The 15513-nt window shown below is 40.6% G+C and overlaps 1 protein-coding gene across 1 annotated transcript; it reads left to right on the forward strand.

Moving 5' to 3' along the window:
- The first annotated feature begins 822 nt into the window (after positions 1 to 822).
- LOC139388137 (small glutamine-rich tetratricopeptide repeat-containing protein beta-like) lies at positions 823 to 15177 on the forward strand. The gene is made up of 10 exons (XM_071134720.1): positions 823 to 923; positions 1683 to 1786; positions 1976 to 2057; positions 2240 to 2339; positions 2695 to 2799; positions 3017 to 3155; positions 8356 to 8418; positions 10442 to 10479; positions 12048 to 12131; positions 12432 to 15177. The coding sequence occupies exons 1-10, from the start codon at positions 824 to 826 to the stop codon at positions 12541 to 12543; spliced, it is 927 nt and encodes a 308-aa protein (XP_070990821.1). The 5' UTR covers position 823; the 3' UTR covers positions 12544 to 15177.
- The last annotated feature ends 336 nt before the right edge of the window (positions 15178 to 15513 follow it).

Consider the following 15513-nt stretch of genomic DNA (forward strand, 5'->3'; position numbering starts at 1 on the left):
CTTTGAAATGTCAAACAAGCATGATGATACATTTTAGGGTTTTACAATTTATGCACGGTTGCAAAACTGTCAATGATACAATAGAGGTAATTCATTCAAATGTATGTTTGTATTATGCCATTCCAAACATTGATTGTGTCATAATTTATTACAGTGCAATGTCAAGAAATATCCCATATTCTCATATCTAATAATATGGGTAAATATGGGTTCCCTGTTGTGTAGGTTATGTATCATTTATAATGGCACACCTGGTTGTGCTTGATGTTTCTGCAGTACTACTGTACAGTAATGCAAGATCCTCAGTATTAGTATTGTAAATATGTTTCACCATCCCAAATTAAAATGAGTAGACAATAGATATGAAAAGACTACCAAATCCCCACGCTAAACATGTGTATCACATAGAAATCTGAATTATGTTGAATAATCTGAAGGAATCATGATTACTGAACTGTAAAACACATTTCAGTTGAAGGCATTCATTGGTGCAATTGACTAGGTATCCCCCTTTCCCTTACTCATACAGAATGGCTTATACACACACTCAACTCCCCTCTTGAGTTGTCTTGGAAACAGACCTGCTTACCACAGGCAGTATTGTATTATATTTGGTGCAATGTATTATCAACTTGGCTCCAATGTACCACATTACAGTGGCTTGAGCTAATCATACCGTAAGGGAGTCCAATAACAATAGAACTGTCATAAAAAAAACACATTTGTGACACTTATTCTAGTTTGAATGAACGCTACAGCCTCTCAATGTGTGGGATTCTATTCTATGTATCCCTAAATGCTGTAATATTTTTTTTGCAGCAAAATGGCAGTGGAGAAGCGCTTGGCATTCTCTATTGTGCAGTTCCTGCGAGATCAAACTCACTGTGGCGCTTTGAATTCCGATGAGCAGGAAAGCCTCGAAGGTAGATCAGCTTAGGATCGCTGTCCGATCACAACGTTTCTTAAAACCGCTTATGAAAATACTGTACCCTGCTCTCTCCAATTCAGGGATTTGTTAACTTTGTTGGTGACTCAGTTGTGGGTGGACTACAATAACATGTGCACTGTCGTCTTATCAATTAGACCCACAGATAACTGCCAAAAGAAAATAAACACCTACATAAATGGTCATAATAGGGTGTTGGGCCAAGACGAGCCACCAGAACAGCTTCAATATGCATTGGCATAGATGCTACAAGTGTCTAGAACTCTCTTGGAGGGATGCGACATCATTCTTCCACAAGAAACTCCATCATTTGGTGTTTTGTGGATGGTGGTAGAAAACGCTATCTCAGCCACCACTCCAGAATCTCCCATAAATATTAAATTGGGTTAAGATCTGGTGACTGAGACAAACACACACAACAACGACTTTAAAACACCCTATTCTCCTTTGAGACCACTCTTTCAAAGTCACTGAGATCTCTTCTTCGAGCCATGGTAGCCACAATAATGGGCAACTGGGCATTTTTATACATGATGCCTAATCATGGGATGGGATGTTAATTGCTTAATTAACTCAAGAACCATACCTGTGTGGAAGCACCTGCTTTCAATATATAATTTGCATCCTTCATTTACGCAAGTGTTTCCTTTATTTTGGCAGTTACCTGTATAACAATAAAATAAACAGCTCAGTGTTGACTATTGTGTTATTACAACACAATTGTTTCCCCTTGTAGTTGCAATACAATGTTTGGAGACCACCTTCAAGATCAACTCCAGTGACTGTCATCTCGCAGCACCACAACCTCTCACTGAAATATTCCTCAATTCTCTCCTCAAGGTGGGGTTACTCTCTGATTCTCTACCTTATTTCAAACTCTTTTACCTTAACTACAACATCAACTTGTCTGTGTGCAGTTCATCAATCATTATCAAATCAGTAACCTCACAATCAGTAAACTAAGATGATGTATAATGTATATTAGGCTTTATTGATATCTTACTTTATCTGTCATTGTATTTTCCTCAGAATGATCAGAATAATCCGGTGCCACCAGAGACGTCCCCATCACCAGAAGACACAGAGAGGGCAGAACAACTGAAGAATGAAGGTACCTGGCACTGTTTTAATATGTAGTGTAGACGTATGATAAATACACTTTGGATGAGTGCAAACTCAGTTTAAGTGCACTTCCGTTTTCCTTCAGATTGACATTGTTTTGTAATGTTGTAAATTCTGATAGTAGACGTAACCTGTTTATCAGGCTGAACTAAAACAGCATTTCATTTTCAGGGAATAATCACATGAAAGAGGAGAACTACAGCTGTGCGGTGGAATGCTACTCAAAAGCCATCAATCTGGACCTCCGAAACGCTGTCTACTACTGTAACAGGTACACACAACCGCTTCTGAAATGGAGAAGTATCAACACTGTATTCAAATGAGAAATATATAACACAACACCTAAATTAAGTCTGTATCTATTGTGTTTTTATACCAACTATATTGCTAATTATTGTGTACAACTGTGACAATAACTCATGTTATTCTTGTACTATACATAGATAATGCAGTCACAGTTACAGTACTGTCTGAGCTGAAAGACATAGTGGCATACACATCTGGTGAACCAGACTACTAGACAGGCACACAGCTGCTGCAGCCTTTGCATGTGCCTGCCTTATTGATCTGAGTGCAAATAAATAAACCTGAGCGTCTGGCTGCTGCTGCTGTTGTCATCACCGCAGGGCTGCCGCCCACAGTAGACTGGGTAACTATACAGAAGCAACGGGGGACTGTGAAAGGGCCATAGGGATTGACCCCAGCTACAGTAAAGCCTATGGGAGAATGGGGTGAGTTAGACATGGGAGAGTAGTGGAAATGTTGTTTACAATGTCTAGTCATGTATCATTTGAGGAATATGGTATTGCTTTTTGGAACTTTGTTAACAGAGCAATAGCAGTATCTGATGATAATGCAAGACATTTGGCTTGAAAATAGCTATTGTTTTGCTCTGGAGTTAAATTTACTGCACTTCTCCAATGTCTCTTATTCCCTGTGTGTCTCTAGATTGGCATTTACTGCTATGAATAAGTACCCAGAGGCCATCTCCTACTTTAAGAAAGCTCTGGTGTTAGATCCAGAGAACGACACCTACAAATCCAACCTGAAGATTGCTGAGCAGAAGCAAAAAGAGGCAGTCAGTCCTGTAAGTAGTGCTGTTTTACCTCCTTGTGTGATTTCATATCTGAAGGTCAATCTAAAAAAAACACATGTAATAATATATCATTACTCCCCTACAAATACTGTCACTACAGCTCCAATAATGGACACTTTATTTACATGTGAACACAACTCTAGATTTCTTCATGTAATATTAAATGTGTATCTTATATCCCACGGGTATTCAAGTATGTCAAGATATCCCAATTGTGTCAACAGCTTTATCAGACACATTTAATATTCCTGCTTTTAGCAGTGGTACAAAATTATATCATACTGAACCTACAGACGGATTTATCTTGTCCGATTCAGCGTCAAACTGTACTATGAAACAAAGAAAAATTATATAAAGAATGATAGTCAAACGCTTTGGAGCACCTGAAATTAAATTTGAAGCAAAAAGTCAAACTTGGCTCCATCATTCATTGAATCGGATGGCTCATTCAACACAAAACGCACTGGTATTGCCAACTTCTTTAATTCTTTTTTCATTGGCAAACATAGACATGACAACAACAAATTCTGAACCTAAATGACCAAATTATGAAAGACAAGCATTGTTATTTTGTTGTCGATCAACAATGACAAGCCACCTGGGTCTGACAACTTGGATGGAAAATGACTGAAGATGATAGCGGATGATATTGCCACTCCTATTTGCCATCTCTTCAATCTACATGAAAGTGTGTGCCCTCAGGCCTGAAGGGAAGCAAAAGTCATTTCGCTACACAAGAATAGCAAAGCACCCTTTACTGGCTCAAACAGCCCACCTATCACCCTGTTACCAAACCTTAGTAAACTTTTTGAAAAAAAAAAGTTTGACCAGATACAATGCTATTTCACAGTAAACAAATTAACAACAGATTTTCAGCACGGTTATAGCAAAGAGCATTCAACATGTACAGAACTTACACAAATTACTGATGATTGGCTGAGAGAAAATTATATTACAAATATTGTGGAAGCTGTTTTGTTACTCAGTGCAGCCTCTGACATTATCAATCATAATGACTTTATGACTTTAGATCCCTTGCTATAATATGGATAGAAAGTTACCTGTCTAACAGAACACAGAGGGTGTTCTTTATTGGAAGCCTCTCCAACATAATCTAGGTTTAGTGAGGCATTCCCCAGGGCAGCTGTCTAGGCCCCTTCATTTTTCTGTCTTTACTAATGACCTGCCACAGGCTCTGAGTAAAGGTCCTACAGGCACTAGGTTTGTGGCACTTGGACTACTATCAAGTCATGTGGTCAGGTGCCACAAAGAGGGACTTAGGAAAATTACAATTGGCCCAGAAGAGGGCAGCACACCTGGCCTTTAAATGTACATGGAGAGCTATGTGTACACTGGCTCAAAATAGAGGAGAGATTGACTCCATCACTACTTGTATTTGTGAGAAGTATTGACATATTGAATGTTCCGAGCTGTCTGTTTAAGCTACTAGCACACAGCTCAGAAACCCATGCATACCTCACAAGACGCCAGAGGTCTCTTCACATTCCCCAAGTCCAGAACAGACTATGGGAGGCGTACAGTACTAAACTACCGGTCAAAAGTTTTAGAACAACTACTCATTCAAGGGTTTTTCTATTTTTACAATTTTATACATTGTAAAATAATAGTGAATACATCAAAACTATGAAATAACACATATGGAATCATGTAGTAACCAAAAAAGTGTTAAATAAATAAAAATATATTTGAGATTTGAGATTCTTCAAATAGACGCCCTTAGCCTTGATGACAGCTTTGCACACTCTTGACATTCTCTTTTCCACCTTCATGAGGTAGTCACCTGGAATGCATTTCAATTAACAGGTGCGCCTTCTTAAAAAGTTCATTTGTGGAATTTCTTTCCTTCTTAATGCGTTTGAGCCAATCAGTTGTGTTGTGACAAGGTGGGGTGTATACAGAAGATGGTCTTTTACCAAATAAGTCCAAGAACAGCTCAAATAAGAAAAGAGAAACGACAGTCCATCATTACATTAAGACATGAAGGTCAGTCAATACGGAACATTTCAAGAACTTTTAAAGTTTCTTCAAGTGCAATCGCTGAAACTGGCTCTCATGAGGACCACCACAGGAATGGAAGACCCAGAGTTACCTCTGTTGCAAAGGATAAGTTCATTAGTTACCAGCCCCAGAAATTGCAGCCCAAATAAATGCTTCACAGAGTTCAAGTAACAGACATCAACTGTTCAGAGGAGACTTTGTGAATCAAGCCTTCATGGTCGAATTGTTGCAAATAAACCACTACGAAAGGGCCTCAATAAAAGAGACTTGCTTGGGCCAAGAAACACGAGCAATGGACATTAGACCGGTAGAAATGTGAGATTTTTGGTTCCAACCGCGGTGTGTTTGTGAGACGCGATGTGGGTGAATGGATGATCTCCGTAGTGTATTTCCCACCGTAAAGCATGGAGGAGGAGATGTTATGGTGTGGGGGTGCTAACCCTAACCCTGTGATTTATTTAGAATTCAAGGCACACTTAAGCAGCATGGTGACCACGGCATTCTGCAGTGATACTCCTTCCTATCTGGTTTGGGCTTAGTGGGACTATCATTTGTTTTTCAACAGTATAATGACCCAACACACCTCCAGGCTATGTAAGTGCTATTTTACCAAGAAGGAGAATAATGGAGTGCCGCATCAGATGACCTGCCCTCCACTATCCCCCAACCTCAACCAAATTGAGATGGTCTGGGATGAGTCAGACCGCAGAGTGAAGGAAAAGCAGCCAACACGCACTCAGAATTTGTGGGAACTCCTTCAAGACAGTTGCAAATGCGTTCCAGGTGAAGCTGGTTGTGAAAATGCCAAGAGTGTGCAAAGCTGTCATCAAGGCAAAGGCTGGCTATTTGAATATTCTCAAATATACAGTTGAAGTTTTACATACACCTTACATCACCTTACATTTAAACTTAGTTTTTCACAATTCCTGACAATATATATATATGTATATATATATATTTTTTGTTTTGTTTTGAATTTTACCCCTTTTTTTCTCCCCAATTTCGCGGTATCCAATTGTTGTAGTAGCTACTATCTTGTCTCATTGCTACAACTCCCGTACGGGCTCGGGAGAGACGAAAGTTGAATGTCATGCGTCCTCCGATACACAACCCAACCAGCCGTACTGCTTCTTAACACAGCGCAAATCCAACCCGGAAGCCAGCCGCACCAATGTGTTGGAGGCTACACCGTCCACCTGGAAACCTTGGCTAGCGCGCACTGCGCCCGGCAAGGAGATCCCTACCGACCAATCCCTCCCTAACCCGGACGACGCTAGGCCAATTGTGCGTCGCCCCACGCCCTCCCGGTCGCGGCCGGTTACGACAGAGCCTGGGCGCGAACCCAGGGACTCTGATGGCACAGCTGGCGCTGCAGTACAGCGCCCTTAACCACTGCGCCACCCGGGAGGCCTGTTCCTGACAATTAATCCAAGTAAAAATTCCCTGTTTTAGGTCAGTTAGGATCACCACTTTATTGTGTGAAATGTCAGGATAATAGTAGAGAGAATGATTTCTTTCAGCTTTTATTTATTTCATCACATTCCCAGTGGGTCAGAAGTTTACATACACTCAATTTGTATTTGGTAGCATTGTCTTTAAATTGTTTAACTTGGGTCAAACGTTGTGGGTAGCCTTCCACAAGCTTCCCACAATAAGTTGGGTGAATTTTGGCCCATTCCTCCTGACAGAGCTGGTGTAACTGAGTCAGGTTTGTAGGCCTCCTTGCTCGCACACACTTTTTCAGTTCTGCCCACAAATTTTCTATAGGATTGAGGTCAGGGCTTTGTGATGGCCACTCCAATACCTTGGCTTTGTTGTACTTAAGCCATTTTGCCACAACTTTGGAAGGATGCTTGGTGTCATTGTCCATTTGGAACCCATTTTCGACCAACCTTTAACTTCCTGACTGATGTCTTGAGATGTTGCTCAATATATCCACATAATTTTACTTCGTCATGATGCCATCTCTTTTGTGAAGTGCACCAGTCCCTCCTGCAGCAAAGCACCCCAACAACATGATGCTGCCACCCCCGTGCTTCACGGTTGGGATGGTGTTCTTCGGCTTGCAAGCATCCCCTTTTTTTCTCCAAACATAACGATGGTAATTATGGCCAAACAGTTCTATTTTTGTTTCATCAGACCAGAGGACATTTCTCCAAAAAGTTGCAAACCATAGTCTTGCTTTTTTATGACGGTTTTGTAACAGTGGCTTCTTCCTTGCTGAGCGACCTTTCAGGTTATGTCGATATAGGACTCGTTTTACTGTGGATATAGATACTTTTGTACCTCTTTCCTCCAGCATCTTCACAAGGTCCTTTGCTGTTGTTCTGTGATTGATTTGCACTTTTCGCATCAAAGTACGTTCACCTCTAGGAGACAGAACACGTCTCCTTCCTGAGCGGTATGACGGCTGCATGGTCCCATGGTGTTTATACTTGCGTACTATTGTTTGTACAGATGTACGTGGTACCTTCAGGCGTTTGGAAATTGCTCCCAAGGATGAACCAGACTTGTGGAGGTCTACAATTTTTTTCCGAGATCTTGGCTGATTTCTTTTGATTTTTCCATGATGTCACGCAAAGAAGCACTGAGTTTGAAGGTAGGCCTTGAAATACATCCACAGGTACACCTCTAATTGACTCAAAGTATGTCAATTAGCCTGTCAGAAGCTTCTAAAGCCATGACATTATTTTATGGAATTTTCCAAGCTGTTTAAAGGCACAGTCTTAGGGTATGTAAACTTTTGACCCACTGGAATTGTGAAACAGTAAATTATAAGTGAAATAAGCTGTCTGTAAACAATTGTTGGAAAGATTGTCATATGTCATGCACAAATTAGATAACAACAAACAACAAATTGTTAACAAGAAATTTGTGGAGTGGTTGAAAAACGAGTTTTAATGACTCCAACCTAAGTATATGTACATTTCTGACTTCAACTGTGTATTCCACATCAAGTACCTCATACAAGCAGTAAAATCTGATTGAAGAAACTGATAAAAATACACCTTATGGAGTGTGAAGTGATGGGGACTGTGAAGAGACACACACACACAGGCACAGACACACACACAATAACAAACGTACTATACACATATGCCTTGCTAGGCAGCAGCTAATAGGTATTCATAATAAATACAAAATGAAGCCTTTGAATGTTTGCTTGTTATAGATAGCTACGGGACTGGGATTTGACATGGCCAGCCTCATCAACAACCCTGCCTTCATCAGCATGGTAAGACTATAATTAGTGCTGGGCTGGAACAAACACCTGCACACAACATGTACAGTGCATTCAGAAAGTATTCAGACCCCTTCCCCACATTTTGTTACGTTACAGCCATATTTAAAAATTAATTAAATAAATACAAATTCTCATCAATCTACACACAATACTCCATAATGACAGTGAAAACAGGTCTATACTTTTTTTGAGCTCAGGTGCATCCTGTTTCCATTGATCATCTTTGAGATGTTCCTACAACTTGATTGGCCTCCACCTGTGGTAAATTCAATTGATTGGATATGATTTGGAAAGGCACACATCTGTCTATTTAAGGTCCCATAGTTGACAGTGCATGTCAGAGCAAAATCCAAGCCATGAGGTCGAAGGAATTATCCGTAGAGCTCCGAGAAGGATTGCGTCGAGGCACAGATCTGAGGAAGGGTACCAAAAAGTGTCTGCAGCATTGAGGGTCACCAAGAACATGGTGGCCTTGATCATTCTTAAATGGAAGAACTTTGGAACCACCAAGACTCTTCCTAGAGCTGGCCAAACTGAGCAATCGGGGGAGAAGGGCCTTGGTCAGGGAGATGACCAAGAACCCAATGGTCCTTCTGACTGAGAGTTTCCCAGTGGAGATGAGAGAACCTTCCAGAAGGACAATCATCTCTGCAGCATCACCAATCAGGCCTTTATGGAAGAGTGGCCAGACATACTCCTTAGTAAAACGCACATAACAACCAGCTTGGAGTTTGCCAAAAGGCACCTAATAGAGACTCGGACCATGAGAAACAAGATTCTATGGTCTGATGAAACCAAGATTCAACTCTTTGGCCTTAATGCTTAGCGTCACGTCTGGAGGAAACCTGGCACCATCCCTACGGTGAAGCATGGTGGTGACAGCATCATGCTGTGGGGATATTTTTCAGCGGCATGGACTGGGAGACCAGTCAGGTTCGAGGGAAAGATGAACCGAGCGATCCTTGATGAAAGCCTGCTCCAGAGCGCTCAGGGCCTCAGACTGGGGCAAAGTTTCACCTTCCAACCGGACAAAGACCCTAAGCGCACAGCCAAGACAACGCAGGAATGGCTACGGGAGAAGTCTCTGAGTGTCCTTGAGAGGCCCAGCCAGAGCCTGGACTTGAACCCGATCGAACATCTGGAGAGACCTGGAAATAGCTGTGTAGTGACGCTCCCCTTTCAACCTGACAGAGCTTCAGAGGATCTGCAAGGAAGAATGGGGGAAACTCCCCAAATACAGGTGCCAAGTTTGTTGCACCAAAGATTGATGTGTGTAGATTGATGAAAAAAACACAAATTTAATCCATTTTAGAATAAGACTGTAACAAAACAAAATGTGAAAAAAGTCAAGTGGTCTGAATACTTTCCGAATGCACTGTACCTGGGTGGAAATAGATGTTGTTTTCCTTAATGTACTTTAGGTGCACTTAAACTGTACACCAGATGCGGGGGGTGGGAGTATGCACTTTTGGGACTATGCTATTGGTTCTATTACATCAGAAAAGTAAATCAGGCTCACCTGCAATATTTGAAAGAAAATAAATACTATATTCGACCCAGGTATGACGCACATTGCAGTCTCTCCAGGGCCAAGGCCATCCCTGGTCTAGACAAATCCTAGACACAGATTCCTCATACTTCTTTTATGAGTGTTTGTGATACAGTTACTAGTGGAGAATGCTTCCTAAAATTAACCGCATACCTTACACAGTTGGCCTGGTCAAGGGGCCTGGGGACATTCAAGGCATTGATCATGACTAGTTGATTGAACGGGGTGGCTGATGGAATGCCTGACAGGCAGAGAGTGCATGTCATTATAAGCATTCCAATCCTACATGGCAGCAGCTGGGCTGAATGATGAATAGTTTTACTAGACAGCTGTAAATTTGGTACCAGCACTAAGTAGTCACGCCACTTGAGAATGCATCTGGTTCCCCATCAACGCTGTTAATTAATTGTCATTTTCACACATTTAAATGGGTGACATGGTGATTGGCTTTGTGTGTATTTACAGGCCGCCAGTGTGATGCAGAACCAGCAAGTGCAACAGCTGTGAGTGTTCGGCATGTTTCAGCATACCCAGGGCTGGGGCTCAATAGTGTGAGGCATCCTTTCCTCATCTCGGTTCCTTCATCTGCACTGATCTGGATGAATAAATAGGTGAAAGCCACCCCACTGAATCTATCGAGACACAGCCCATCAATATAACCCCTACCTACTGTATATGTACAGTACATAGCTACCTCAACTACCTCATTCCCCTGCACATCGACTTGGTACTGGTACTCCCTGTATATAGCCATGTTATTTTCTACTCCCCATATACACTACCGTTCAAAAATTTGGGGTCACTTAGAAATGTCCTTGCTTTTGAAAGAAAGCACTTTTTTTTGTCCGTTATGAAATTGATCAGAAATACAGTGTAGACATTGTTAATGTTGTAAATGACTATTGTAGCTGGAAACTTATGATATTTAATGGAATATCTACATAGGCGTACAGAGGCCCATTATCAGCAACCATCACTCCTGTGTTCCAATGGCATGTTGTGTTAGCTATTCCAAGCTTATCATTTTAAAAGGCTAATTGATCATTAGAAAACCCTTTTGCAATTATGTTAGCACAGCTGAAAACGGTTGTTCTGATTAACGAAGCAATAAAACTGTCCTTCTTTAGACTAGTTGAGTATCTGGAGCATCAGCATTTGTGGATTCGATTACAGGCTCAAAATGGCCTCGTCAGTCTATTCTTGTTCTGAGAATATAAGGCTATTCATGCGAGAAATTGTCAAGAAACTGAAGATCTCGTACAATGCTGTGTACTATTCCCTTCACAGAACAGCACGAACTGGCTCTAACCAGAATAGAAATAGTGGGAGGCCCCGGTGCACAATTGAGCAAGAGGACAAGTACATTAGAGTGTCTAGTTTGAGAAACAGATGCCTCACAAGTCCTCAACTGGCAGCTTCATTAAATAGTACCTGCAAAAGACCGGTCTCAACGTCAACAGTGAAGAGGCGACTCTGGGATGCTGGCCTTCTAGGCAGATCTTGGCAATTTCTCACATGGAATAGCCTTCATTTCTCAGAACAAGAATAGACTGACGAGCTTCAGAAGAATGTTCTTTGTTTCTGGCCATTTTGAGCCTGTAATCGAACCCACAAATGCTGATGCTCCAGATACTCAACTAGTCTAAAGAAGAACAGTTGTATTGTTTCGTTAATCAGAACAACAGTTTTCAGCTGTGCTAACATAATTGCAAAAGGGTTTTCTAATGATCAATTTGCCTTTTTAAAATTATAGATTTAGATTAGCTAACACAACTTGCCATTGGAACACAGGAGTGATGGTTGCTGATAATGGGCCTCTGTACGCCTATGTAGATATTCCATAAAACATCTTCCGTTTCCAGCTACAATAGTCATTTACAACATTAAAAATGTCTTCACTGTATTTCTGATCAATGTAATGTTATTTTAATAATCCTGTTAGAATTTCTTGAAAGTCAGAATGTAGGATTTACTGTTCAATTGTACTCAGATTTGTTTCAAGTTTTTGTCATAAAATGGCATGTGACACATGTTTATAACTGTCTTTTGGGTTCTCTCCCTCTGTGGGCAGTATGTCTGGGATGATGTCCAATGCAGTTGGGGGTCCAGCAGCAGGAGTGGGAGGACTGTCGGACATCTCCAGCCTGATTGAAGCGTACGGCAGCACCATAGTGCTATTACTGTAACATACACAGGGACTCTCTGTTTATGACATTAGGGCTCTAATTACACATTTAAATAAGCATCAGACACATCAAGAATTAGTGAGGTTTAATTTGGACTAAATGATCATGAATTTACCTTGACATTTTAAATTATTTTAGAAGTTTATTTTGAAATATTTGATGTAGGATGCTACATCCTAGTTCTTTCACAAGCTGCCTGACACAAGGAGTACATAAGTAAAGCAGAGAAACACTCAATTCTAACTCCCCTGGTCTCTCTCTGTTTGCAGTGGTCAGCAGTTTGCCCAGCAGATCCAGCATCAGAACCCAGAGTTGATCGAACAGCTGAGGAACCACATCCGCAGCCGCTCCTTCAGTGGCAGCGCTGAGGAGCACTCGTGATCCACACAGGTCTGTGTACTACAACACAGAGGTTAGGGCTCGCTCTTAGAGTGCATCTCCATAGTCTAATAAAGAGGCGTCCTCCCCTTCATGTGCTCTAATGGAATGGTGAGAATTAGCATGGAGATTGTGGTGGATTTGATGCCACCTGTCCAGTTATATCATAGCAGAGACCTGATTGTACATGTGCGCTTTTGTTTTACTGGCAATAGATGGATCAGGATCTGCATATTAAACTGTTATTACCATGTTGTTACACAAGGTGAAAAGGACATTGAAGGCATGTAAATGTTTCTTACCTTCAGCGTTTATGTTTCAATAAAGGAAGGGCAACCATATGATGTGATTACAATCTCTACACCCATTCCTTAAACTCACATCACCGACAGAGCTGGAATGAAGGGACCGATGGGGACGATGGCACTTCACTGGGACTGGGTCTTCAGAGAGGAGAGGAAACATTTTACACACCCAATCAGGAGACAGAGTATCTAACACATTCTATGTACACTGAACAAAAATATGAACACATGTAAAGTGTTGGTCCCATGATTTCATGAGGTGAAATCAAAGATCCACAAAATGTTCCATATGCACAAAATAGCTTATTTCTCTAAAATGTTGTGTACAAATTTCTTTACTTCCCTATTAGTGAGCATTTCTCCTTTGCCAAGATGATCCATCCACCTGACAGGTGTGGCATGTCAAGAAATGGCATGGTCATTACACAGGTGCACCTTGTGCTGGGGACCATAAAAGGCCACTCTAAAACGTGCCGTTTTGTCACACAACACAATGCCACATATTTCTCAAGTTTTGAGGGAACGTGCAATTGGCATGCTGACTGCAGGAATGTCCACCAGAGCTGTTGCCAGAGAATTGAATGTTAATTTCTCTACTATAAGCCACCTCCAATGTCATATTTGAGAATTTGGCAGTATGTCCAATCGGCCTGACAACCGCAGACCACATGTATGCCAACATGTGGGCGAGTGGTTTGCTGATGTCAACATTGTGAACAGAGTGCTCCATGGTGGCGGTGAGGTTATGGTATTGGCAGACATAAGCTATGGAAAACGAACACAATTGCATTTTGTAGATGGAAATTTGAATGCACAAAAATAATGTGACGAGATCCTGAGGTCCATTATGAAGCCTATTTTTTCTTTTAGGTATATGTGACCAACAGATGCATATCTGTATTCCCAGTCATGTGAAATCCATAGACGGGTCTAATGAATTTATTTCAATTGACCGATTTCCTCATATGAACTGTAACTCAGTAAAATCAATTAAATTGTCTTTTATATTTTTGTTCAGTATAGATGATACCCAATCAGGAAACAGAGTTTCAAACACATTCAAGACACCCAATTAGTTTCAAATACATTTCCACCAAACATTGTGCACAGTTCTAGAGACCCACATTAAATAAAGTTTATTTGTCACGTACACAGATTAGCAGATGTTAAAGCAGGTGCGGCGAAATGCTTGGTTTTTAGCTCCAGCAGTGCAGTAAATGCCTAACAGTATAATACTAATACACAAAAAAGAAGAGACAGAAAAACAAGAAATTAAGAAATCATAACAAGGATTATTGCAAATGGATTTGTGTTTTTCTATTTTGTTTGTATATTGTGTTGTAGTAGCAATGTCCTAACCATTGCCCTGTTCTTATACTGAATTACAGATCCTTTGTTCCTCTGAAAGATTTCACTGATCCAACAGAATTGTATGTAGAAGAATGCAGGGGTGTATTCAGTGAGGGGAAACCAGATAGAAATTAAATGAATAGAGCGGATATAATTCCCTATTCTACATGACAGGCAATTGTACCTGGTCTACACAATACAGTTCTATGTTAACGTTCTGTAACATTGCACCTGCAAGTACCAGGATTTGATTTATTCATATTTCTTGTAGTAATTGCCTTGATGAGGGGAAGGAATTAAGGAAGGGGAGAAATTGAGGAAGGAGTTAAGGAATGAGAGTAAAGGGATGAAGAAATTAAGGAGAGAAAGGGAGAAAATAATTAAGAAAGGTGCGAAAAGGGATTAGAGAAAGGAGGAAGGAATTAAGGAAGGTGTGAAAGGGAGGAAAGGATTATTAAGGAAGAACTGAAAGGGATAAAGGATGCATGTGTGAAGTATTTGAACAGGGAGCACGTATTCCTTTTCTCATGATTACATGACAATTATACACGACAGAAGGGTTACATTGTTTTCTATTCTACCATGTTCAAACTGTTATTTTTGTACCAAATATTTTGCTGTAGTTGCTGTTGGGTCAAACAAAGGGCCGAAGCCTTGATCATGTGGAATTCTAGCATTGCTTTCAATAGTAATTATCTGACTGCTAATTTGACAATAGTGTCTTTGAAAGTATGTTTTGTGTCTGCAGCCCAACACCCCTGTATTTACAATCATAGCAAACATGTCAATGCCATTTCCCTTTTGATTCAGTTTCATTTCCACATAGCTAAAGCAATGTTGATAGCTAGTATAAGACTCATTCAGTCTTGTTGATTTTGCATGCTCTTCCATCTGATGTGTCAGACAAGCTAATGAATATGCTTGTAAAACAAAGCAGCATCATGTTTTGTCCAAAAATATGTCTCAATAAAATGTATTACAATTGATAGCTGTTGAAAGTCTTGTTGTGAAATCATAATGAAATCGCTTCAGAGGCAGATTTGTACAATACCTTGAGTGTGTAAAGTTGCCACGAGTGTAGAAAGCTGTCAAGGCAAAAGGTGGCTACTTTGAAGAATCTAAAAAATATTTAGATTTGTTTAACACTTTTTTGGTTACTATATGAATGACTACATATGTGTCATTTCCTAGTTTTGATGTCTTCACTATTATTCTACAATGTAGAAAATAGTAAAAATAATGAAAAACCTTTGGATGAGTAGTTCTGGGAAAGGGCACCAAAACATTTCTGCAGCATTGAAGGTCTCCAAGAACACAG

This window comes from Oncorhynchus clarkii, chromosome 29, assembly GCF_045791955.1.
Source record: "Oncorhynchus clarkii lewisi isolate Uvic-CL-2024 chromosome 29, UVic_Ocla_1.0, whole genome shotgun sequence".
In the NCBI taxonomy this organism is placed as follows: domain Eukaryota; kingdom Metazoa; phylum Chordata; class Actinopteri; order Salmoniformes; family Salmonidae; genus Oncorhynchus; species Oncorhynchus clarkii.